Source organism: Sporothrix brasiliensis (genome assembly GCF_000820605.1).
Source record: "Sporothrix brasiliensis 5110 chromosome Unknown Cont17, whole genome shotgun sequence".
Lineage (NCBI taxonomy): Eukaryota > Fungi > Ascomycota > Sordariomycetes > Ophiostomatales > Ophiostomataceae > Sporothrix > Sporothrix brasiliensis.
The window spans coordinates 1,218,442-1,242,334 of NW_024467136.1; the positions used below are offsets into that span (position 1 = coordinate 1,218,442).

Sequence of the window (23,893 nt, forward strand, 5' to 3'; positions counted from 1 at the left end):
ATCCCTGCGCCGATCCGCGTACTTCTTACGATGGACTCTGACGATTGTCACTGGTCCTCCAGTGAAGGATGTCTTGATGGCGTTATTTATGGCCCGCGTCCGTCGCTTCCTGGCTCCTTCTTCCGTCACCGCTGTTGTTTTCTCGTTCGAGGCATGTCTTCGCCGTCACGGGCAGGACGTCTTTTTCTACATCCGAGCTGCACATCTCGGCTTTCGTCGCCATTGTATCCAGTTGCTACTCATCGATTTGTGCAGCTATCGGTTCTTGTTTTTTTTTTTTTTTTTTTTTTTTTTTTTTTTAAGTTATGTTCTGCCTTCTGTCGATTCGTGGCTTTATTCATTATTCGTCTTCAGTGTTTTCTATTCCGGACACTCGTATCTTTCGTCTCTTTGCCCTTTCCCGGATGCATCTAAAGCAATAGCGTTTATGCACTCCGTCTGCGCTACCGCTCTTGCATCAAAATGGATTGGCCACCGATGCACCTTGATCCTTCTCCTCTTCTCTCTCTCTCTCTCTCTCTTACCCTCGCTGCCCTTCCAGTTTCCGCTGCCGCTACCGCTCTCCGTCCGTCTCCCCTCGTCCTACTCCGTATGCACTGTAGATGTGTTGAGTGTCGATATTGCTGCCAAATACGCACACACTACTGCAATGACGGTAGAAGAGACATGCACCACCGTGACGATGGCCTCTTGACAACCCATGTGGGAGATTCACGCGCTCGCGTCTTCGTACACACTCTGGTCTCGCAACGTGACCTTGCAAAACCTTGACGCAAGGGCACGGACCAATCCGTCGAAATCAGCGGTCAAGAACGGCGCGTTGTAACGCTGCAAGTGGATTTGACAAAGTCCCGCACGGATGAAACTAGTAACGATGGTCGATGTGGGAGTACGACATCGAAAGTGTACATACTCCGTACTCCGTACGGAGTACTAATATTCGTACGATACACAGCTTGAAGGCTGATTCGCACTGGGAATGGAAACACTGTGTGAGGTGGATCCTGCCAAACGAATCTGCAGCGTGAGACCTTCTCGCGAGTCGTCTGCAGGCCTGTCTTTTGAATCGTATCTGCAAGAAGACCAAGGCGGGTGGATTGGCAGCAAGTCGACCGAGTAGGAATCCGCCCGAGTGATTTGTGGCAGGCAAATAGTTTCGGACAATGCCAACGGATCGAATCGTTTTTTTCTTCCACTCGCCTCCTGCGAGCTTAATACTACTCGCTTCAACAATGGTTGCGGTGTTTTTCCAGGAACAGTTTGGTACCGGCCAAGACATTTGCCTGGCTCCGGTCTTATCCTCTGCTTGCTTGTCCTGAACTATTCTCAACACAGAATGGTTTTCATTGCTCACGCTAGTCTCGATGTTCATCTGGCTCTCCCTCTGCCCACTAACACTTTACTGGAACAGGCACGACATACTTCATAGCGAGACGAGGCGATGCCCGTGTTCAAGGTACGACGGGAGCACGAAATATTGACGATCATATTCTCTGAGCCGTGGTGCCAAAGTTGTCTTTCATTTCCGGTCATCCATCTGCCAGCCACCAAGCGTGTTGTCCAGTTGAACATTCTCTGTGCTCACTAGGATCGACGACGCCATTCGTCCTGTGCATAAACGCATATTCGTACAGAATACGTGGCACACGCACTATGTCTGTGCTCTCAATTTAGATGTCTTTCTCGAAAGAGCATAGGCTACGCTGAACCCTGGTCTGCCATCTCTCCCTCTTTCACTTTTTCCTATTTACTTTGTGCCCCGCGTTTCAATGAATGGCACGGCACACTCTCTGAAAATGGACGGGGGCCCTTGTCTGGTCAACGATCTCACTTTGTTTGGGGGCCAGGCTATCATTTCTAATATCTCTTGTAAGAGCGGGCAAGCTCGGCATGCTGAAAAAGGCAGGCCTTTCCCGCAACGCAACAGGGCCAACTAAACAACTGCAGGCCAGCGCGTCTTGACGTCGGACCCGAACCAAAATAGACAAAAGAGCGAGCCGAGTGAGGGAGAGCGAGTTGGGGACATGATGTGAACGGAGATCCAGAGCAATGTCGGACAAGAGTAAGAGCTAACTTGGGACATGCGTAATCGTGTCGTACTTTGGGCAATAATAATTTTAGATTCCTAACAAAAAGCAAATGGAAACAAATGACAAAGTGGCAGACGGATAATGACAGAGTTATGAGCGAAAGATTGCACCTCGGAGGAGAAAATTGGAGGACATGCAGCTCGCACAGCAGAAGCTTGGGGAAGCACAGCTGACGACGCCCTCAACAAGAAAAGCAACGTAGGCACCTCCCAGACTGCCCTGCTGATCAACTTTTGCATTATCGTTGATAGGTTGACTGTAACTATCTTGTCTCCGATAGGCTTCAAAACTGGCCTTGTTTTCCCAGTGTGACATCCTCTTGACCTCCATTACACCTCCTTTTGCGTTTACACGGACAACGCACTCGATACGTCTCTGTTCGCCTGCTGGTTGACTGTCTGGTCGCTGCATGTCTTGGTCTCACATGGATGCAAGGGGTGAATCATGTTTCTCGCCGAGCCAAGCAGATCGCACGGCAGATGATGTAGGAAGTGACAAGAAAGAGAGAAAGGGAAAACACGAAAGTAAAGAGGCTGAAGTAACCGATCAATGCGGCCACCACAACCATCACAGACGCAAAGACATCACAGACATTCGTCTAGACACGCATCGACGGAAACCTGCAGACAACCAAACTACGAGACAGACAGCCTTGACAGCTGGACGCCCGTGCCACAGTAAAAAACGGGTCAACGAATGCCAGCATGAATCGTCACCGCAAGTTGTAGGCGATACGCTCGTCGTCTGGCTTGCAAAACTGTCTTGGCCACGGCCGTTTGGTGTCTCATCCACTGCTTGTCCAAGGCCAAGTAACGGCTCCGCATTTCTTAGTCACCGCAATTCAATGCCCTGATGGAAAGAAGAAAATGAGGGCATCAAAACGGTGTACTCACGGCGCCAAACAGTGTACGGAGTATGGAGAAAAACAAAGAATGTACGAACGTACTCTGTACAGCCAGAAAGCACGTCCAGGCAGTGCCAACCAACCGCATACCAGCTGACCTCCGTATCTCTGCGACTTTCTGTCGTCTCCCGGGACTCCCAACAGGTCAGATCTGACGCACACGTCAGTTTTCGCTTTCATGTTGCCTTGTCGTCTTGTCCTTCGTTGTCTGCCCTGGCCAATGCCGTTAGACGCCACCTCCGGCTGTTGCAGAAACGCACAAAAGTAAAACGCGCACAAAAGGCACAAAAGGCACGAAGCAAACCCTGTCGCGTTGAATTGCTGCATTGGGCAAAGGCCGATGCACGACCCAGAGTTTATCGACACTCAGTTCTCGACCACACTGAATGGGGTGACAAGTTCGCGTTGTGGCGCGTCCCTCTCCGTTATGGGACTTGGAGAATTTGCTCGTGGTCTCTTTGCTGGCCGTCGTGCCTTCACGTCGTTTCGCCGTTTCTTCAATCCGGTTCCCTGCCTCTTGTGTCTTGATGCCCCAGTTTTCGTGGCTGGTTAACGCTTCTGGGCTTGGCTCACTTGGTGGCCCGTCCTCTAACGCCAGGACCAACTCATGCCGTTGCCGTCAAAATTCTGCTAGGGGATCTGAGACCGCAAGGCCCGGCCTGGCCACCAAAACGGCCAAAGTGCCAGTGGACAATGGGAAAATCTACCAGCAAGAAATGAACGAGACGAGCGAGACAAGAGAGGAAAATGCGCAGCGAAATAGTGGAGCCTGCCGTTTGTCCCCCCATGTGCGTGCATCCCGAAAGGGGGTCCATCCCCTCTGTGATTGGCCGGATCCAAGGACATGCAGGAGCCCGCGCCGTGGCTGGTTAGCTACTACCATTTTCAGGTTTGCTCACCGCCATTTGCAAGAGAGAGGAAGGCACGCCCGGATTGTGGGAAGAACACGACGACGAATGACGAGGACAAGGATGAAAATGGAGTGACGAAAAGCAACAAGACGAGAAAGAGCGAGCAGGACAGCCGATCGCTGCTGGAACACACGGAAAGAGCATTTGTAGGGGCTGTGCTGCTGTATATCAAGGAAGGTGCAGATGTGGCACCGCTCCTGCCTTGTATAGCGTGATACTGTTTGCGTGGACGAGTACTCCGGTCGTGCTTTCCCCTCTCATCGCTTGCGGCCCTCGGCTGTTTTGCAGGCCCTGGAGATCCCTTTTCGCCTTCTCTCGTCTACTCTTGTCCCCTCTTCTCTTGCTTCTTGTGCCTCCTGCATCGTGTCTTCATTTCGGGACGCTCTTTCGACGGCATCTCATTCAGTGGCCCCCATTCATCCTGGTCGGTTGTCTGGGCCTGTTTGGTCGCCTGTCCTGTCCGTCTTATCACTGCTCTTTTGCCAGCCGATCTCACGGCGCCGGCTATTCACAGAGGGGCCTTCACAAACCGCAAATAACACAACAAAGACACCCGCGATCCTCAGAAACAAGAGCCAAAGAGAAACGGCAATCCCACCAAAACACGCATCTCCACTCAAAAGCAACACAACGATTGAACCAAAAGACTGCCGTTCCGAGCTCTGCGCCCTGCCCGAACCCCTCCCATCCTCACAAGCTCCACTCGTCTTTCACCCGCTCCGCTACTCTACCGCTAACCACTTCACCCACTTCACCCACCCACCTCAATCCCTCCCCCGGCCTGGCCCCTCTCAACCGCCCCTCTCATTCTCACCCAACAAACTCTCGTCACCGCCAACCTCCCTCACTGGCCGGCTGTGGTTCTCTTTCCTCCCTATGTGCACCCAGGTGCATCTCTTTTTCACTCTTCTCTTCTATTTGCTTTTGTCTTTCTCACCAACCTCACTGTCATAACCATATCCCTTTCTTGAGACCATCGTGTCTCGCTTGAACCACTCATCGCCATCGTGAGGAGGCATATCAAAATCTCAGGCCATCTATCTGCACACTCAGTGGTCAGTCTTTCGAGCAAGCCCACAAAATTACTCTCCCCAGCCAGATCTTACGTTGAGAGAGATCCGCCCGCCAAAAGAGCGGTGTCGAAGTATCACATACAATCACCTCGTGTCGCCCATCCTCTCTGAAACCCTTTCCCTCGTCTCTTTCTGTTTCCCCTTTTCTCCTACTTTTTTTTTTTTTTCTTCTTGTCCCTTTTTCCTCTCTTTTCCCTTCTTTTCCTTTCCCGTCATATCATCAACAACTTTCATCTCATCGACTGTCTTTTTTTCACGCAACCATGTCTTTCGACTATAACAATAACGCTGCAGCTGGTGAGGCGTTTATCGAGCAGTTCTACCCATTCACAACGTCGCCGACCACGTCTCCGGCCGCCGCCGTGTCTCCGTCAACATCTGTCCCTGTCTCTGTCCCGCCGACAGCCATGTCTCCGCCGACCAGCAGCCACCAGCAGCAACCGCAGGCTATCGCCTGGAACATGCCCTTTGAATACACCAACGCCGCCGCCGTGGCCCCTGTTGTGGGCAGCCACTCTCCCGTCGAGCAGCCGTCGTCGTCCCCCGAGGACTCGCCCCAGAGCATGTCCCCCGGCCACATCAACTCCGCATCGTCTAGCCCGCTCCAGCAGCTGCTGTCGCCCTTGTCGCCCTTCCAAACCTCTATGAACCCCCTCACAGAGTTCTCCCTGCAACAGAGCCAACGTCAACTCGAGCAGGCACAGATCCAGCAGCACCTCCAGCAGCAACAGCTTCTCCAGCACCATCACCGTCTGCTGCAGCAACAACAGCGCCAGTTCCGGCAACAGCAGCAACAACAACAGCGTCAGTTCCAGCAGCATCAACAACAGCAGCGGCAACAACAACAACAGCGGGCCGCCCAGGGTCTGCAACCATTTGTGCAAAATCCCGGCGTGGCCCTGATGGCCTACCCGAATGCCTTCACCGCTAGTTTCCAGCCAACACCCATGGACTTTCTCGCAGCCACCCCAACCACCACTGCAAGCCTCGAGGCTGGCATGCAGCTCAGCACTGCGTTCAACGCCATGCCTGCCGTCACCACCGCCGATGCGAATGTTGCCGCCGCCGCCACCACCCAGGCCATGCAGCAATGGAATGCCCTCAGCATGGCCAACTGGCAGGACTTTGAGATGGTGATGCCCCAAGAACGCCTCGGCAGCATGGCCAGCATGGGCAGCAACTCGCCGACCGGCACCTGTATCGAGGTTCACTCGCTCGGTAGTTCAAGCGGTGAGGTCGACTGGTCGACCGTCGATCTCTTCCCCCGTTATGACACCTTCCAGCACCCCGTCACACAGCAGTCGTCCATCTTCAACCCGAGCCAGACCCTGCACCTCCGCACGAACTCCGACTCTTCCCAGTCCGAAGGCAACTCGCTCGAGTTTGGCAGCTACGAAGAGGTCTCGTTCACCGCCCCGTTTTCGCCCTTCTCCCAGGAGTCTGATTCCTCGAACCCACACAACTTCGTCCATGGCGACGGCCACGGCCACTCTCACCCCCAGCACCTCGCATCCGCTTCCCAGGAGATTGTCGTCAGCCCGGCCGCCGCCGTATCGCCCGTGCCCATTAAGACTGCTGCCGCATCTGCCTCGCCGACGTCCACCGCTGTCATTCGCCAATCCCCCACGTCCGGCTCAGGTGCCGGCTCTATCTCGTCTGCGTCTTCCGCCTCCTCACCGCCTGTCCGCCGCTCATCCAATGGTCCGCGGAAGAGCCCCATCTCCAAACCCGGCCCTAAGGCCGTCATCCGCCGCTCCTCGACTGGCAAGGACGGCAAGATCATCCCCGGCGAGAAAAAGGTCGGCCGCCGGCGCGGACCCCTGTTACCCGAGCAGCGCAAGCAAGCCAGTGAGATCCGCAAGCTGCGTGCCTGCCTCCGCTGCAAGTTCCTCAAGAAGACCTGCGACAAGGGCGAGCCGTGTGCTGGCTGCCAGCCTTCTCATGCTCGTCTCTGGCAGGTGCCTTGCACGCGTATTGACATCAAGGATGTTGGCTTCTTCATGAAGGACTGGAAAGCCGACTACGAGCGCCATCTGGACCTCGGCATGTCCGTTTTCAACGTCAAGGGTTTCTCCAAGAAGGAGTCGCTGATGTGGATCACCCACGGCTACGGCTTCTGCCTCCCCATCATGGTGCGCGAGGTCCACGTCGCCGACGAGAGCTGCTTCCAGGTCGACTGGGTTGAGTCGTGTCTGACAGACCAGGAGCCCATTGACTTTGGTATCCGCACCGATAAGCTCGATGTTGGTGAGGAGGGCATCAGCATGGAGAAGCTGTCGGCCTACCTCGACCGCCACATCGACGGCACCTTTGAGAACTTTGTTGACGATCACTTTGAGGGCACGCCATTTGTGACGGAGATTCTCAAGACGGCTCACCGCTACTACATGAAGGAGGGCCTGCCCGTTATCGGCAAGGCGCTCAAGCTGGTGCTGGCCTACAACCTGACCATGCATATCACGCTCGTTGAGCAGCAGGGTTCCGAGGTGCCCATGGAGGGCCAGATAGACGACGAGGACTCCAAGTTCTTCGGCAAGGTTGTTGCGCCCGTCATGATCAATTTCCAGATCAAGTGCGCCATGGCCGACATGTGGCGTGAGCTGCAAAAGGAGATCCTGGAGGAGCTCTCGAGCCTCTACTCGCGTGTCTACAGCGGCGACCGCCTCAAGAATTGGCCCACCATTTTCATGCTTGCTGCCATCCTTTTGGTGGTCTGGGAGGAGATGCAGTTCGACTGCCACTACCGCGTGCCCGACCAGAACTCGGTGCAAAAGTTCTGCGGCGAGATGGAGTCGACACCTGTCGGTGTCATTGTCGGCCTCTTCCACGCCATCTCCCAAAAGCTTCCCTCGTTCACCGACTGGGATACTGAGAAACACGGCCAGGTCCTCAACAACAACGACGCCGTATGCAATGTCATGACCGAAATGCGCGAACACATTATCAAGCACGACACTTACCTGCGCGAGCGCCAGGTGAAGACCGAGTTTGACCGCCACGACTTTGACTGCTTGTCCAACAAGTTCCTGTCCAAGCTGGTGATCCGGGCTAACTAAACGACGGACCCCCATGTCTGTCTCCTATTTTGTGCTCATGACCTTGCAACTTTTCGCCTTTACTGTGTTTGCTTCCAGCTATAGCAACCCAAAATCTACGACGATTTATGATACCACCATTTGTTTTTTGATGTTGCCAGTGCGCGCACATCTCTTTTATAACAATAAGCCGGTCTTCGACATTTGATTTCATTTTTTTAAGACTTTCTAGTTTCTCTTCCCTTTCAGATTCCTTTGTCCTTTTATTTACTTGTTTATGATCATTCAGCGATGGCGTTTTCCGTTTTCATGTTACAGAACGTGTTAAACCTTCACACATATTCGACACCTAGCAACGTCGGAACGCCCTGCCACGTTATAACGCCTTTATTTGATCGATTTCTGAATGATGGTTGTTTTCACTTTGTTTTTACCTTTTATTTTGTTGATAGCGTGTTTTTCTTCTCTTTTAGTTTCTCTTTTTCTTCCTCGACGTTTTTTCATGACAATGATTTGAAGGCAACAAAATGATGTATGAGCCTGAAACGATAACGTCCTCTTATTGAATCTATTTCTGTTTATTTTCCTGCAAATTTCCCTACTATCTTCGTTTTCAAATACTACTTGCCTTTTCCTTGGTTCACTACTCTGCTGCTTCTCTTTGCGTGCTCTTTAACGCGGTGGGAAAAACGACGTGACTGACAATGCGATTGCTCTTTAAACACTTGTGCTCTCTTTTGCTGCGTTTCAATGCTTAGTTCCGCGATAACATCTGCATTGTCATTCTCATGTTTCGTACAAGAGTGTCGCGATAGGCGGCGTGGTGGATGACGCCTTCACTGTGTTTTGAAGAGAGAGGTCCGGGAATGTGGTTCTTTTCTATGTCAAGAACATACAGGAAGCGACTTGCATTTCTCCCATAGAGCGTTAGACGAGAGCTACAGATGGGCTTCGAGAGATTCTTTGCTTGTATTTACGACATTACGATTACGAATTTACGTAAACTTCTCATATCCCGGAGAATCGTTTTAACAGTGGCATTAGTCCTCATTTACTTGCCCCTTTCATGCAGTGTTTTACTCAGTAGATGTTATCCCTGCAACCCCAGAAGGATAGTCAGGAACGTGCTATGGGAGTGGCAAACTGGGCGGGACCAGCCTCCATACTTTACTGGGTTCGATCTGTTTGTACTACAAAGACAACGTGGGAAAAAAGAGGTAAACGGATCTTGACTTCGAGCTCGTTCCTATGACAAAAGCGGTTTACTATTGATGAGGTCATCCGATTTGACAAGGGAGCTTGGTAAAACGCCTGCTATAAAGCTTACTGCGAAATTGAGAGTTTACAAATCGCAAGTACTGGTCATTAATCTGCCAAAATATTCAAAGGGCCGAAGAAAATGGAGCATCAACATATCATTGGCACACAGTGAAACTGTTCTTTCGTTAAAAAAAAAACATGCATAGGTTCGTAGATACAGAGAAACGAGCGCGGCACGCGCGGCAAGACACGCGAACGGGCCGGCCGCCTTTCAAGAAATCTGCGCGGTTTACGTCTGAAAATACCCTATGACGTCGTTTCTCCCCCCTCCCTGTCGTGTTGCATAATTGCGAAATTTTGTCGGCATCATTTTCAGTGAAAAAGACGAAGAATTGAACGCTACGAGACGTCCAAACCATGCAGCCCTACATCACATTTTCTGAGACCGGTGAATGCTCGCTACTCAGGTCTTTCAATACGGGTTTATACGACTTTGTCTGTGCCATTGCAGAAAGCCATTCGCTGGTCAAACGAGCCGCAAGAGAAAATGCCTCCGGCGCCTAAAAGAAACGAAGGAAACGAAAAGTAAACAAGAGCGACTTCGGAGATGACGACGAAGATATGATGAGAAAAGAGGCAAGGAAAAGTAAAATTCAAATCAAACTCGCGTCGGCCAGCACTTCCGAAGAATTGCAAGGGCTTGCCGACCGACGTGGGTAAAAATGAGAAGCAAATGTGTGTTGTGATGCGAACTCGAGAAAACAAGCCAGCTGGCCGCCGACCGGCCGTTGTGTGGCTGGTCAAACACTGGACCAGGTTCAGGCTTGTTCGCAGGCCATGTCCAGGCTGCAGGCAGTGCCTGCAAAAGTGTAAAAGGCGCAGCGTAAGCCAATTGAGCAACCAGCGGACAGAACTTAGGTGTCCCTTTTAGGCCTTAGCCCGGCGCAAGGAACTGCCCGCACGCCAAACTGGTATGGCCACGGAGCAAGCCGGGCCAAACGTGTCGATTTCCCAGCCAAAAAGCACGCCTTCCTCAATGGGCTTCACCGGTGGCTACGAAAGCAAACGGAAGAATGTCATGACCTGTCGCAAATTTTCACCTCGCATATTCCTCGACATACCACCCTTCAATTCGCGGTGATTACCGGACCCGAGCACACGAGAAAATTTTCGTTGCCTGTGAAGGAAATGATTGGCCTCGTCCGCGCGACGACTCACCGGCGAAAAGACGAAATCGGCTGACGAGGACGAGACAGGGCAGACAGTTCACCCAGGCCCCTCTACAGAATATTCTTGGGTGTCCATCTCCGTAATGCCTATCCTGCGGTGTTTGCAGCCAACCCTGTCAATTCCAGGAACCGTTGGGCGTCGAGTATTGGCGTTTTGGCGTCGGCCTCACTGTCTGCCTTTAGAGCCACAGGAGCGAAGGCTGGACAGCAAATGTAACTGAGAGGGCAGTCACAGTGAGAGACTGCCGCATTCTTACTAGCGCATCTGGTAGTGGGTACTTCGTGTCGTCATATGTTGCAGGGGAATACTGGGGTAGGTGCGACAAAGTCGCCATGGGAGGTGAGTGATTCACAGGGCGTCGGCGGCCCAGAACAAAAGTGGGCTCCACTACGTGCCAGCACCTTCTATCGGTCGGCTGCCTCGTTTAACGCACTATGATTGGCTCAGCCACCATATTGATGAAGAGAACAGTGGGTCTTTGCTCGAAACGGGCTGGCCAGGCTGCGCTGCGCCCCTCTTTTCCAGCCTGCCCTTACACAGTAATTGCTCGCTGCGTCCGCGGCGTTGCCGCCGTCTTTGGCCTTCTTTGCCTGCCATTTCTGCTGAGAAAGCAGGCGAAAGCGTCAGGCGGCTCTCGCCCCATTCCCCTCCGAATGCGCCCAAGCCAGCCACCACAACCCCCTCGGTTTGCTCCACCGCCTGCCCATTCACTTCGCCTCCGGCCCTTCCACGCCCCCTCTTCCGTCCCTCGCTCCTTCCCCTCCTGTTTCGCAGCCTATATTTAAGACCTCGTGTTTCGCCTCTTCTCACCATTTCCATTTCCCTCCTTCTCTACTTTTTTTATTTTCCCATTCACACATCCAACTCTTCATCATCCATCATCGACTCGCGTCGACCACTCTTTGATCGTCTTTCTTACCTCCTCACCTCATCAACTACCCACTCAGACACATACAACCGAACTACAGATCCGTCACCATGCAGATCTTTGTCAAGACCCTTACCGGCAAGACCATCACCCTTGAGGTCGAGTCGTCGGATACCATCGACAACGTCAAGTCCAAGATTCAGGACAAGGAGGGCATTCCCCCAGACCAGCAGCGCCTGATTTTCGCGGGCAAGCAGCTGGAGGACGGTCGCACCCTCAGCGACTACAACATCCAGAAGGAGAGCACCCTGCATCTCGTCCTCCGTCTCCGCGGTGGTATGCAGATCTTCGTCAAGACCCTCACTGGCAAGACCATTACGTTGGAGGTCGAGTCCTCGGACACCATCGACAACGTCAAGAGCAAGATCCAGGACAAGGAGGGCATTCCCCCAGACCAGCAGCGCCTGATTTTCGCGGGCAAGCAGCTGGAGGATGGTCGCACCTTGAGCGACTACAACATCCAGAAGGAGTCGACGCTCCACCTGGTGCTGCGTCTGCGCGGTGGCATGCAGATTTTCGTCAAGACCCTGACGGGCAAGACGATTACCCTCGAGGTGGAGAGCAGCGACACCATCGACAATGTCAAGAGCAAGATTCAGGACAAGGAGGGCATCCCGCCTGACCAGCAGCGCCTGATCTTTGCTGGCAAGCAGCTTGAGGATGGCCGTACTCTCTCTGATTACAACATCCAGAAGGAGTCCACACTGCACCTGGTGCTGCGCCTGCGTGGTGGCATGCAAATCTTCGTCAAGACCCTGACGGGCAAGACGATTACTCTGGAGGTGGAGTCGTCCGACACCATTGACAATGTGAAGTCTAAGATCCAGGACAAGGAGGGCATCCCGCCTGACCAGCAGCGCCTGATCTTTGCCGGCAAGCAGCTTGAGGATGGCCGTACGCTGTCCGACTACAACATCCAGAAGGAGTCGACTCTCCATTTGGTTCTGCGTCTGCGCGGTGGCCAGTGAGCGGCGGGTAGACGACTTCTTTCTTAGTTAGCTTTCTTCTGTTTGATTTAGATATCCCGATGACGAACGGACAGCGCAGCACTTTTACTGCACTTTCCCTTCTTCAATGAAACATCACCCCATTCGACACGCACCATTCGCGGTCGGAACACACAACTATCTTTCCATTGCAATGTGCAGGTGAAAACTAAAATCGTAGCAAATTACCGTGTCCAGTACTACAATTGTTGCCTTCGGATGACTCACCGTGGCACGAAAAGCCAAACGTCATCATCGATGCCGCGAAAAGCGGATTCTCAGTGGAGAGCGGTCGGTGGAGTTCCGTGGCCGAATCCAACAAGCGCCGTAGTTGTATTGTGGCAAGGCTGCCAAAGTGCCTACGGGCTGGACAGAGAACGGTATGCCCTTTCACGTGCTTCTAGAGCGAGAATTCAGGTTCAGACAAATTACTACAAACGCGAGGCTCTCCGAGCCTCCGTAATGAAGCCGCGGCGGGTGGCATTTTGAATGACCACAACTATCTTCGCTTTTTGGGCAGTTGCGATCGCCACCGGTTTGCCCCATTGCGCCTTCCTCGCCTCTGACAAAGGAGGCCTGGCATCCACTAGAGCCACTGTATCTTATCGCCTCTCTAGCGGGGCAGCCTTTCCCCACGTGCAGCTATCAATAGACTCGCGGCTCTTCTTTGACTATTTTTACCAGAGGCTGATAGCTCAAGCTTCGTCGCCATCAACAAGCGGATTGACAATCCTCCCACTTTGACAACTACGACGGCAGGCCTACCCGCCCGAGGGAACGCCAATGTGCAACGAAGCAGGCATGCGAAAGGCTGAGCGTCCTCCTCTTCTTTTCTGCGCCGTGTTTCTGCATCGTGCTCTACGACTCTCCCACAACTGAAAGGGCCCCAGCGGCCACCGAGAACAACAACCTCTTCGAACCATCACTTCCGCTCCGAGCCGATCCCCATGCCTTCTTCCCACGCCTACCACTTGACCTTTGAACTCTACCCGACGCCTGATCCGAGTGCTGCACCTGGCGAGGCAGCACTACCGCCCAACATTTGGCGTCCTGGACTGGGCGCAAGCATCTTTGACGACCTCCCGTGGCACGCGACAGCAGAAACCATCGAGGAAGACGGTAACGGCGGCGTCGACAAGGGGACAGCGACAGAGGACGACATTCTCGCTGCTCTGCCCGAACGGAACAAGAATGACAGCCGAGACGGCATAGGAAGAAGCGGCTTCAGCACCAACTCAGACCACAGCGAAAACGACGGGCCGTCGAAACAAAAGACAAACACGACAAACTACGCAAGGACACCGAGACAAAGACATACAGCCGGACTGGGCCCAGAGACAGCCGCGCGTGACTGGCGCTTTGGGCGCGTGCGCATCGCGAGCTTCGATATGGAGGCGCCGCAAGACGGACCAAATGTTGGGGTTGCAGAATCACAAACAGATGGCGACCACAACGACAAGGCAATACCGGCTGCGTCACTGGGGCCCGTGCTCGGCGGGGCTGGCCAGTCGACACGCGGCCGCTACAATCCACTGGCCACGAAGGTCACCGATGCCGGCTGGGGCATCGTACACCTGTACCGCGAGGGCGGATCGACGTACTTGAGCGACGATGCCGACGAGTACGGCGGCGACGGCAGTGACGGCAGCGACGGTACTATTCTGTGCATCCCGGCCGTGCCCAGCTACATCACGCCGCGCGATTTCTTGGGGTTTGTTGGCGAGACTTGGAGCCGCGACGTCAGCCATTACCGCATGATCCTGACCAGCCGCACCAACCGCTACATGGTCCTGATCAAGTTCCGTGACAGCAAACACGCCAAATCCTGGCGCGCCGCCTTTGACGGCCGCGTCCTCAACAGCATGGAGTCCGAGATCTGCCATGTGGCGTTTGTCAAGTCGATTGCCATTGAGACGCCCGACTCGCTTGGCATTCGGGAGCGGCAGATGCAGAACGCCGACGGCTCCACACATACAACCAAGGTGACGGCCGTGGCGCACGGCGGGACACAGCCCAACTCAAAAGCCGACGACAACCGGCCGAGCTTACCACCGCACCGACTGAGCCACAGCGGCAAGGAGCCTGCGTCACTCAACTCGCTGCGGCCACACCCACCGCCGACAGCCAACCTGATTGAGCTTCCGACGTGTCCTGTATGCCTCGAGCGCATGGACGACACGGCAGGCATCATGACCATCTTGTGCCAGCACGTCTTCCACTGCACCTGCCTGCAGACGTGGAAGGGCTCGGGCTGCCCCGTGTGTCGCGCCACCAACCCTTCACAGTTGGGCACGGCACTCGTGGGCCCCGGCGGCAGCTCCAGCAAAATTGCCAGCGGCGGCGAGGCAGGCCCTTCATCGTCCGGCTCTACGAACCCCTACGATCCATCCAACCCGTATTCCCAACCATTTGCCGCTGGCGGCGTGTCCAACTTGTGCTCGGTGTGCGACTGCGCGGACGACCTGTGGATCTGCCTGATTTGCGGCAATGTCGGCTGCGGCCGCTACAAGGGCGGACACGCCAAGGAGCACTGGAAGGACACCATGCACTCGTTCAGCCTCGAACTCGAGACGCAGCATGTCTGGGACTATGCAGGCGACATGTGGGTACACCGCCTAATCCGCGACAAGGGCGACGGTAAGGTTGTCGAGTTACCCGGGCGCAGCCGTGGGCGGAACACAAGGCGAGGCGGAAATCTTCAAGGCGGCGATGACCATGGACACGATGCGGGCGAAGGACAGCATGGCCGGCGCCCACGCAACGGGCGCCGACGGCAAGACGACGACGACTACGATGACCGTGGTCATGAATACGATGATGATGCCGACGACGACGACGACGAAGAAGAAGACGAAGACGTCGTGCCACGTGCCAAGCTCGACCGCATTGGGCTCGAGTACACCCACCTGCTCACCAGCCAGCTCGAGAGCCAGCGAGTGTACTTTGAAGAGCTGGTCAACAAGGCTGCCGACAAGGCCAGCAAAGCCGCCGCCGCCGCCGAGTCTGCCGCCGCCCAGACTACCGAGGCCATGCGGGAGCTCGCGTCCCTGCGCGCCGCCCACACGACGCTGGCCGAAACGACGGTCCCCGCCCTCGAGCGCGACGTCGAGCGCGAGCGGCGCCGTGCCGACAAGGCTGCCGAGCTCGCGCGCGGACTGAGCAAGTCGCTGCAGGACGAGAAGCGCGTCTCAGAGGGCCTCATGGTGCGCATCAAGCATGTCCAGGAACAGGCCGCCACCCAGCAGCAGCAGCTGGCGGCCGCGCAGGCCGAGGCGGCCGAGCTCCGGGAGACAAACCGGGACCTGACCATGTTTATCTCTGGCCAGGAGAAGCTGCGCGAGCTGGAGGCAGAGGGTCAAGTTGCTGCGGGCGAAGTTGAGGCCGGAACCGCCAGTGTGCCAGAGGAGAAGAAGGGCAAGAACAAGGGCAAGGGACGGCGGCGGTAGGCTGTGCAACAGAGAAGTGTATGTTCGTATTGTCTTTTATTGGATACAACTGAGGCGTCAAGGAGGTTTTTTTTTGTTCAGTTTTTATTAAAGGCTTGCATGTATTATAAGTTTTGCTTTATTCTCCCCTTGTGTTGTTGAAGTGAGTTTACTTTCTCGTTTCGCTCTCTCATCGCTGGGTGGGGCCCATGTGGACTCTTTCACATGTTGAAGCATCAATCACGTCACAATGCTAACATTGTCAACAAAAGTGCGTTACGGGGTATGTCCAACCGAGCTCCTTTCACTTAGTAAAAAGCAAAAACTTTTTTTTCTTGTGCAATACGGCATGAGGGCATTGCCTTGCAGAAGGCATTCTGCATCGGATCTCGGGCCATGGGCCGGTCAAGGACGCCGTCCAAGGACCACTCACTACTATTTTAAACGAATGGGATTGTCTTGCTTTATCTGTGGAGATGTAATAGAGTCACAAGGAGACTTCTTTACATTAATTTGCAGTTGTCAAGTTGGATTATTTTTTTAAAAAAAAATCTCACGGTTTATTTTCTTGTCGGAGCTGGCGATGAATCGAATGAGAACGCCACGTCCTTTAGCTCGTAATCTCGGGCCGTTTCTTCTTCTGATTTTCCCTGGCCGAACTGCTTTTCGAGTGATATCAAGTTTGATTTTAGCGGGTGCTGGAACTGCACATTGTAAACATTTTTGATGTGCCAATTTTGGTAATTCCAGTTACGACGTACTGCCTTGCATGCTTCTCGGTCGTTACTTCTTAGCCTTTTGCCTTTCTTGTGACCGTAGGTAGATACGAGGACAACCGAGGCCTTTGTCTCAATTACGCGTGCTGACAGACGTAAAGAATGCACCTGTGAATAACGGCGAAAGAAGTTTGTGGCTGCGCTCCTTGCTACTGCCAGAGTGAGACAGTGCAGGCCAAAGAAACAAAACAAACAGACACGACACTTCTACGGAGAGCTCTTTCCGTCTGCAGCGCGAGCCTTGCGAGAATTCATTAAAAACGTAATCGTTCCTTCCCCAGTTACGGCGCTGCCATTCCTGCCCCGCAACATGGTCTCGCCGGAGTTCTTGCCTGGCTTGCCTGCCAATGGCGGCGCGTATCGCTGGCGTGTGATAATTTCGACGCCTGCGGTTTGCGCCTTCTCCCTGGGCCCCGGATCGTGCTGTCGAAAACACGCCGCCTAGACACTTTGTGAGTGCACAGCTTTTTCCATTTCGAGTCCGTCCTCATATTTTTTGCTTCGTTTTCCAATTTTGGTTTGGCAACCAATTCTCGGCTAACCAGTGTTGATGGAACCCCACAGTTGGTTGACGCCACTTGTCTCGCTCCTGCTGTTTTACTCCAGACTTCCAAGCCTTGGGTTCTTACTCTTCTGAACCCCGTATCTCGGCTTCGGTTTTTTTTTTTTTTTTCACTTTTTTTTGCCTCCCCAGTCTTGTGAAGGTCAATTTTTATTTTTATTTTTTTTAGGACGCTTTTCTACCGCTCATCCCCCCGTTAGCCATTTTTCCATCTCTTCCTCTCCATCCTCCATACCATCCTCCACTAATTCTCCCTGTGCTGCTAGCCCCGAGAGTGCTGGACTCCGGGGAAAAGCGGAGTGCCAGTGGCCATACAGCGAGAGAAAGCGCGAGCGTTGCCTAGTCCATATGAGGTGCTGTCCCAAACGCTTACTCTCGGGGCCCTTGGAGCTGTCAACTATCTGTCACTGATAGGACCCTTTATCTGTCCTGTGTGTTTTTTTGCCCTTTTATTTTATGCTCGCGCTAGCCGATTTTCCTGTTCTCTCCCGTCCCTCCCATCCCTCCTTCCTCCCCCGGCAAAACAGGAATCCCAACCACACAGCTATGTGATAACGTCACTTTCTGGCACCTTGTCCTGTTTATTTTGGGTGCTTTTGTCTCACCACCTCTTTCACGCAGACATAGTATTCGTCGCTACCGCAGAGAGACTACGGTGGACAGGCCCAACCGAACGGAGTTTTTGCTGCGCCCGTTTGCCAGTCGCCTGTCGCAGCTTATATACTATCGAGGCCTTCCACCTCTGGAGCTGCTGCAAGAGCTCTTCGTCCCCCAACAAAAAAGAGGCCTTACTTGCTACACAAGGCAACAAGGACGAAACTCAAACTTCGGATCCGGCAAAGCTGGACAAGGCGACGTCAACTTTCCAGCATCGAAACCCGGATTTATTATCGATACGAAGAGCGTCGTGTCGACGATACTTCTCCTTTGAAGCCGCTACTGCGACCCCCCTCCTATAGTCGAGCGATAAGAATCCCCGCGGCCACCATGGCACAGGACGAAGCGAGCGTCGCCGTCGCCGCCATGGCATCGGCACCGAACCAACAACGCTACCAGAAGGAGAAAAGGGGCAAGGATGAAGAGGAAGGCGGCCAGAAGATCGTGACACAGGCCGGCAAGGACACGGAGAGCGAGGCTCCCGCGAAACCCGAGAAGGAGCTGTATCCCATGAGCAAGTGGAAGTACGATACCTTCTTGTGGACCATGTCGGTCCTCGTCGACCTTTTCTTCCGCGAAGTCCATCCCCGCGGTTCCTGGAAGGTACCCCGCCAGGGGCCTGTGCTCTTTGTCGCCGCACCTCACGCCAACCAATTCGTCGACGCCCTCATCCTGCAGCGCACCCTGCGCACCGAGTCCAAGCGTCGCGTGTCCCTTCTTGTGGCCCAAAAGTCCGTCCACGGATTTATCGGCTGGGCCTCGCGCCAAGTCGGTTCTGTTCCCGTCGGTCGTGCCCAAGACTCGGCCAAACCCGTCAACGGCACCATCTACTTGCCGGACCCGATCGGCGATCCTACTCTGCTCCACGGCGTGGGCACCAACTTCGAGAAGGACGCCGCAGTAAACGGCATGGTGTTCCTCCCGGCAGTTAAGGGTCAGAGCGGGTCGAGCGTCGATATTGCACAAATCCTGGGCCCCGACAAGCTGCGCCTGAAGCGTCCCTTTTCCGGCCGCGCGGCTATGACCCAGCTGACGGGCCGCGATTCGAGCGAGATGGACGACGAGGGCCAGTTTATCGACAAGGAGGCCGTCAAGAAGTCGGGCGGTCCGGTACCGGGTTACCAGGGCACGAAGTTCAAGCTCGCACCCCACATTGACCAGACCAAGGTCTATCACGCAGTCTTCAACCGGCTGCGCAATGGGGGCTGTGTCGGCATCTTCCCGGAGGGTGGTAGCCATGATCGTCCTGGGCTGCTGCCGCTCAAGGCTGGTGTGGCCATCATGGCGCTGGGTACGCTTGCCGACTCGCCGGATTGCGGTCTCAAGATTGTGCCTGTCGGCATGAACTACTTCCACGCGCACAAGTTCCGGTCGCGGGCCGTCGTCGAGTTTGGCCCGCCGTTTGAGGTTCCCAGCGAGCTGGTGGCCATGTACAAGGCCGGGCAGCGGCGCGATGCCGTGGCCCAGCTGCTCGACACTGTGCATCATGCGCTGGGTGCTGTGACGGTGTCGACGCCCGACTACGACACGCTGATGATGATCCAGGCAGCCCGCCGCCTGTACAACCCGACCGGCAAGAAGCTTCCGCTGCCCGTGGTGGTCGAGCTGAACCGCCGCCTCGCCATGGGCTTCGACAAGTACAAGGACGACGAGCGTCTGCGCAAGGTGCAGGCTGCAGTCAAAGACTACAATAAGCAGCTGCGATACCTTAACATCCGCGACCACCAGGTCAACTACGCACGCATGCCGTGGTGGAAGGTTGTGGCGCTGTTTATCTTCCGTCTTAGCCAGCTGTTTGTGCTCTCTATTGCTGTGCTGCCAGGTCTGCTCTTGTTCTCGCCCATCTTCGTGGCCACGAAGCTCTACAGTCGCCGGAAGGCCGCCGAGGCCCTTGCAGGCTCGTCGGTCAAGATCCAGGGCCGCGACGTCATGGCCACCTGGAAGCTGCTCGTGTCGATGGCGCTGGCTCCACTCCTGTACAACTTCTACTGCGTGCTCTTCGTCATCAAGTTTGGTTCTGATCGGTTGTGGGGCTACGTGCCGGCTTGGGCGGCGGAGGCGCCCTGGTGGCTCGTGTTCCTGACGGGCTGGATCGTGTTCCCCGCCATTACGTTTGCTTCTCTTCGCTTCGGTGAGGTCGGCATGGACATAGTGAAGTCCCTTCGTCCCCTTATTCTGTGCATGAACCCGTCGTCCAGCTACAACATCCATCGCCTGCGCGAACGGCGCGCTGGCCTGCAGAAGCAGGTGACGGACCTCATCAACACCCTCGGCCCCGAGATGTACCCCGACTTTGACCAGAAGCGCCTCGTTAAGATGCCGCTGGCAGGCAGCGGCGCGTCGTCCGACGACCTGCCGCACTCGGCCTCACCAGCCGTATCCATGTCGCCCCAGGGCCCGCCTTCACCGACGGTGACAACGCCTGGCCCCCATGTATCCTATCCGGCTGCGACCAAGGATGGCCGCCGCCGCACGGACAGCGACCACTCGACCGGCAGCGGAGCGGGTGGCTCCGGCGCCTCGGGCACACTGTACGGCCGTGCCATCCCGCACAACGAGTCGTTCAGCAACATTGGCCAGATTGGCATCTTTGCGACGCGGCCGTCATCGCGGTCTCGTTCACGGTCACGCAGCAGCAGCAGCGGCGGTGCTTTTGGCTCGGGTGGTTTCCCTGTGAGCGCCTTTACAACGCTAGACTCGAAGGAGGGCTTTGACGAGGCGTCCAAGAAGATCCGCGCGGCGATGCGCGAGCGGGGCGAGCTGCGGCGGCGACAGAGCCAGACGACGCATGGGTTCACCCTGATCCAAGACGATGAGGACGAGGAGAGCGACGATAGCGAGACTGCGAAGAAGAATGTGTAGGGGTGAGGCAGGAGAAACAAAAAGTCTGCGGGTGCCGAGTTTGATTTATTTGTGGATGTGTCTGGAAATGTATTTTCTCCATTTTGTCCTTTTTTTTTTTTTTTTGTTCAAGCTTTGCCCAGTCGAATTTTTGTGGCTTTTCCAGTTCTAGATGGCACCTCTTTTTTTCTGTTTTGGAATATGAATACCGTGTTACGCGAGCGTGTACGGCGTGCTTGTTTGTTTTCTAATCTTTTCCATTTTCTCCTTTCCATAATCAGACTGGAAGCCATTGGAGGCTGCGTTTTACAAAGTATGTAGCTCTGCAAATTTTGGACCGAATAACAAATAATGAATAATTGCTTTCGAGACGATTGACGCTTCACTTGGAAAAAAAAAAGTGAAGAGAAAGGAAAATACGATAATAAGATAACAATCCTGTCCTAGTCTTGAGTACAGTAGGTAGTTGAAAACTACAGATAGTATGCCTTTTGTACCAGACATGACCGACGTACAGGTAACGCCTCATCACGACATGCCGACCGTCAATCTTGTCATGTGGAGAGCGATGCTTTGGTTGGGCCAAGTGAAAATGCCTTTGTCGCGCAATCTGATAAGATGGGAGAGGGGTAGATACGCCCCACACTCGGCTATTTTGGCCATTTTGGCGGGACACCGAAGACAGGCTCGGGAACGACGACGGAATCCGAACCGACAAAACGTCGTTTTGCTTGCCAATATTCTGTACGAAGACAATGGTAACTAACTAGACAGCCGAGACTTCAATCACGGAGGTAAAGGAAATAACGTACCGTGTCCTTGCCTGCGCGATGTATTTTCGTCCCAATTGCCTGGCGTATGTTGCCATGCTATTATTCTGTCAGTTTTGAGTTCCATTTCGACCGTTTTGGTCCGCCCTGCTATTGCTCGGCCGAGCTGTCTGGAGTCCCTTCTTTTGTCACGCTTTATGGCCCTCAACGATGTTCGGTTGAGGCTCAACCTTCAACTAAGCTCGGGGATAACAAAGCAACTGCAGCATGTCCCAGACACGGGTTGGCATGCGCTGGAGGTCTCTGGCTTTTCGTTCCTGCGAGTTCATACTGCTGCCTGTTCTCGCCTCCATATACGTGACGTGGAAAACGGAAAGCCGTTCAAAACTCGCCGCCTTCCTCACCGGTAGTATGTATCCACTATTGTCCCGTATTGATGGAAATTGTGGTCACTCTTGCTACGGATTAAGCGTTGGGCCAGAAACGAGGACCCCCAACTCGTGTAATCACCGAGCCGGACCGAGCTGTTCTGAAGCGGTCTTGCCGCCAAGAATACCCTTTTGGCGTCACCCCTGTTCTCTTCCAGTCCTGCTGGTTCCAATTGCCTCACGGTCTTGTCGTCAAGGTCTCGCATGAAGGAATGGCTTTCGATTCCCAGTGCTCTCTTGTGGCAGAGTTTAATAGGATGCGGCGCAGAGCTATTTTTCTGTGTGCACGTGGCAAGGTTCAAGACACTATGTAGAGGCGGGAAAGTAGCGGGCACAATGCAAGCTTCGCTCTTAACAACATCGACGGGCCAAAAACGGTACGGCAACATGGTAGTACGGAACGGAGATACGGGATTAATTTCGCAATCGCATTTTTTTTTACTGTTTCCCTGTCCCGTAACGTTCGCACCGCCAATCCGTGCCTTCCTTGAACTGGCCTTGTCGTTCTTTGCTTCCTTCCCGTGCAGTTTTATTTCCTTTTTCTTTCTTTCCTTATTTTATTACCATTGTCTTAATTCGTTCCTGCCTCTGTCTGCCTCAGCTTGCGCATTTCCAGTTAACAACTCCTTTGCGCTTTGTTACTAGAACCACAATATTTTGTGTGCCGTCCTCTTGCTGCGCCTCTAGACTCCCCGATCTGCCCTTTGCTTCATGTCCTGCCTCCCACCATGTCGTTCGGCTTCCGGTCGCTCATAGACGGCGCCAAGAAGTTCGCAATCAACGGCGCAAACTCGTCCTCTGCACCGATCACGGAGCTCTTTGCTAAGGCCGACCCATCTATTGACGGCGATGACTGCAGCCACGACTGCTCGAGCTGTACCATCCACTACCCGCGCAACTTTAAGATCGATCACGACGACCGGCTCTATGGCTTCGTCAAGGGCTGGAGCACGCACATGATTGTGGCCACCGGCAAGACCGATTGGGTACGCGATGTGGCGGACGAGAAAGGCAGTGTCATGCAAGCTGTCAACGCCGCTTCCAGCCCAACAAACGGGGTAGGGTTTTTTCCTGAGCGCTTTGATGCGCATTTGGACTACACTTACGTTACGTTTGCTCGTTTGCTGACTCTTCTCCTCACATGAACAGCGCATGATGCTTTCGGCCTCCAACATTCCGACACCCAACCACTCCTCCAACTACGCGGACCCCACCCGCGTCCTCCTCCTACCCGCCTTTGTCGTCGTCGACAATGTCACACCGGCTCTCGTTCCCTCCGTACTCAAGAACCTGGTGAACAAGTCGCCCACTAACGCAACGCCCCTCATCGCCTCGCCGTCGCTCCCATCCTCGCTGCCCGCGCCCCTCACCTACCACCAGAGTCCCCACAGCGTTGTTGTTCTGCTCTGCTCTCAAAAGACCCGCGACGCCCGCTGCGGCCAGTCCGCACCCCTCATCCGCAAAGAGCTTGAGCGCCACCTGCGGCCCCTCGGCCTGTTTCGCGACCTCGACGATGAGCGGCCCGGCGGTGTCGGCATCTACTTTATCTCGCACGTTGGTGGCCACAAGTACAGCGCCAACATGATGGTGTACCGCCGGCCGGACGCCTTTGGCATCGATACCGTCAAGAGGGGCTCGCTGACCGATGCGGAGCAGGACGCGCTGCCAGCGCGCATCAAGTCGGTCACGCCAGCGGTTCTGCGGGGCGCGAAGGCGAAGAGCGCCGGTGACGACAGCGAGCCTGTCGCGGAGGATGAGGCAAACGGGGACGGCGCACTGAACACGTCGGCGGCGGGTGCGTCGCAATGCATCTGGCTGGCACGCGTGACGCCCGAGGACTGCGAGAACATTGTCAAGTACACGATCCTGCAGGGCAAGGTGGTCAAGCCGGAAAGCCAGCTGCGCGGTGGATTCGATCGGGAGAAGGGCTTGCTGAGCTGGTAGAGACAAGGCGGACGAACATGCGATTGAAGATGATCGTTCAGCACTTTTTTGCTTTGGCGTTACATGGTAGAAC

General features: G+C 54.6%; 5 protein-coding genes across 5 annotated transcripts; all 5 read left to right on the forward strand.

Annotated features, from left to right (window-relative positions):
- Positions 1–5,241: 5,241 nt before the first annotated feature.
- Positions 5,242–8,034, forward strand: SPBR_02319 (Fungal Zn binuclear cluster domain containing protein; the record flags this gene model as incomplete). The annotated part of the gene is made up of 1 exon (XM_040760622.1): positions 5,242–8,034. The coding sequence occupies one exon, from the start codon at positions 5,242–5,244 to the stop codon at positions 8,032–8,034; it is 2,793 nt and encodes a 930-aa protein (XP_040620350.1).
- Positions 8,035–11,481: 3,447 nt separating this feature from the next.
- Positions 11,482–12,399, forward strand: SPBR_03099 (ubiquitin C; the record flags this gene model as incomplete). The annotated part of the gene is made up of 1 exon (XM_040761402.1): positions 11,482–12,399. The coding sequence occupies one exon, from the start codon at positions 11,482–11,484 to the stop codon at positions 12,397–12,399; it is 918 nt and encodes a 305-aa protein (XP_040620351.1).
- A 965-nt stretch (positions 12,400–13,364) lies between these two features.
- Positions 13,365–15,863, forward strand: SPBR_02382 (uncharacterized protein; the record flags this gene model as incomplete). The annotated part of the gene is made up of 1 exon (XM_040760685.1): positions 13,365–15,863. One exon carries the CDS (start codon positions 13,365–13,367, stop codon positions 15,861–15,863), a length of 2,499 nt encoding a protein of 832 aa, XP_040620352.1.
- A 2,304-nt stretch (positions 15,864–18,167) lies between these two features.
- SPBR_02375 (glycerol-3-phosphate O-acyltransferase) lies at positions 18,168–20,699 on the forward strand (the record flags this gene model as incomplete). The annotated part of the gene is made up of 1 exon (XM_040760678.1): positions 18,168–20,699. One exon carries the CDS (start codon positions 18,168–18,170, stop codon positions 20,697–20,699), a length of 2,532 nt encoding a protein of 843 aa, XP_040620353.1.
- Positions 20,700–22,604: 1,905 nt separating this feature from the next.
- On the forward strand, positions 22,605–23,820 carry SPBR_02907 (sucrase ferredoxin-like family; the record flags this gene model as incomplete). The annotated part of the gene is made up of 2 exons (XM_040761210.1): positions 22,605–22,862; positions 23,026–23,820. 2 exons carry the CDS (start codon positions 22,605–22,607, stop codon positions 23,818–23,820), a joined length of 1,053 nt encoding a protein of 350 aa, XP_040620354.1.
- Positions 23,821–23,893: the final 73 nt, after the last annotated feature.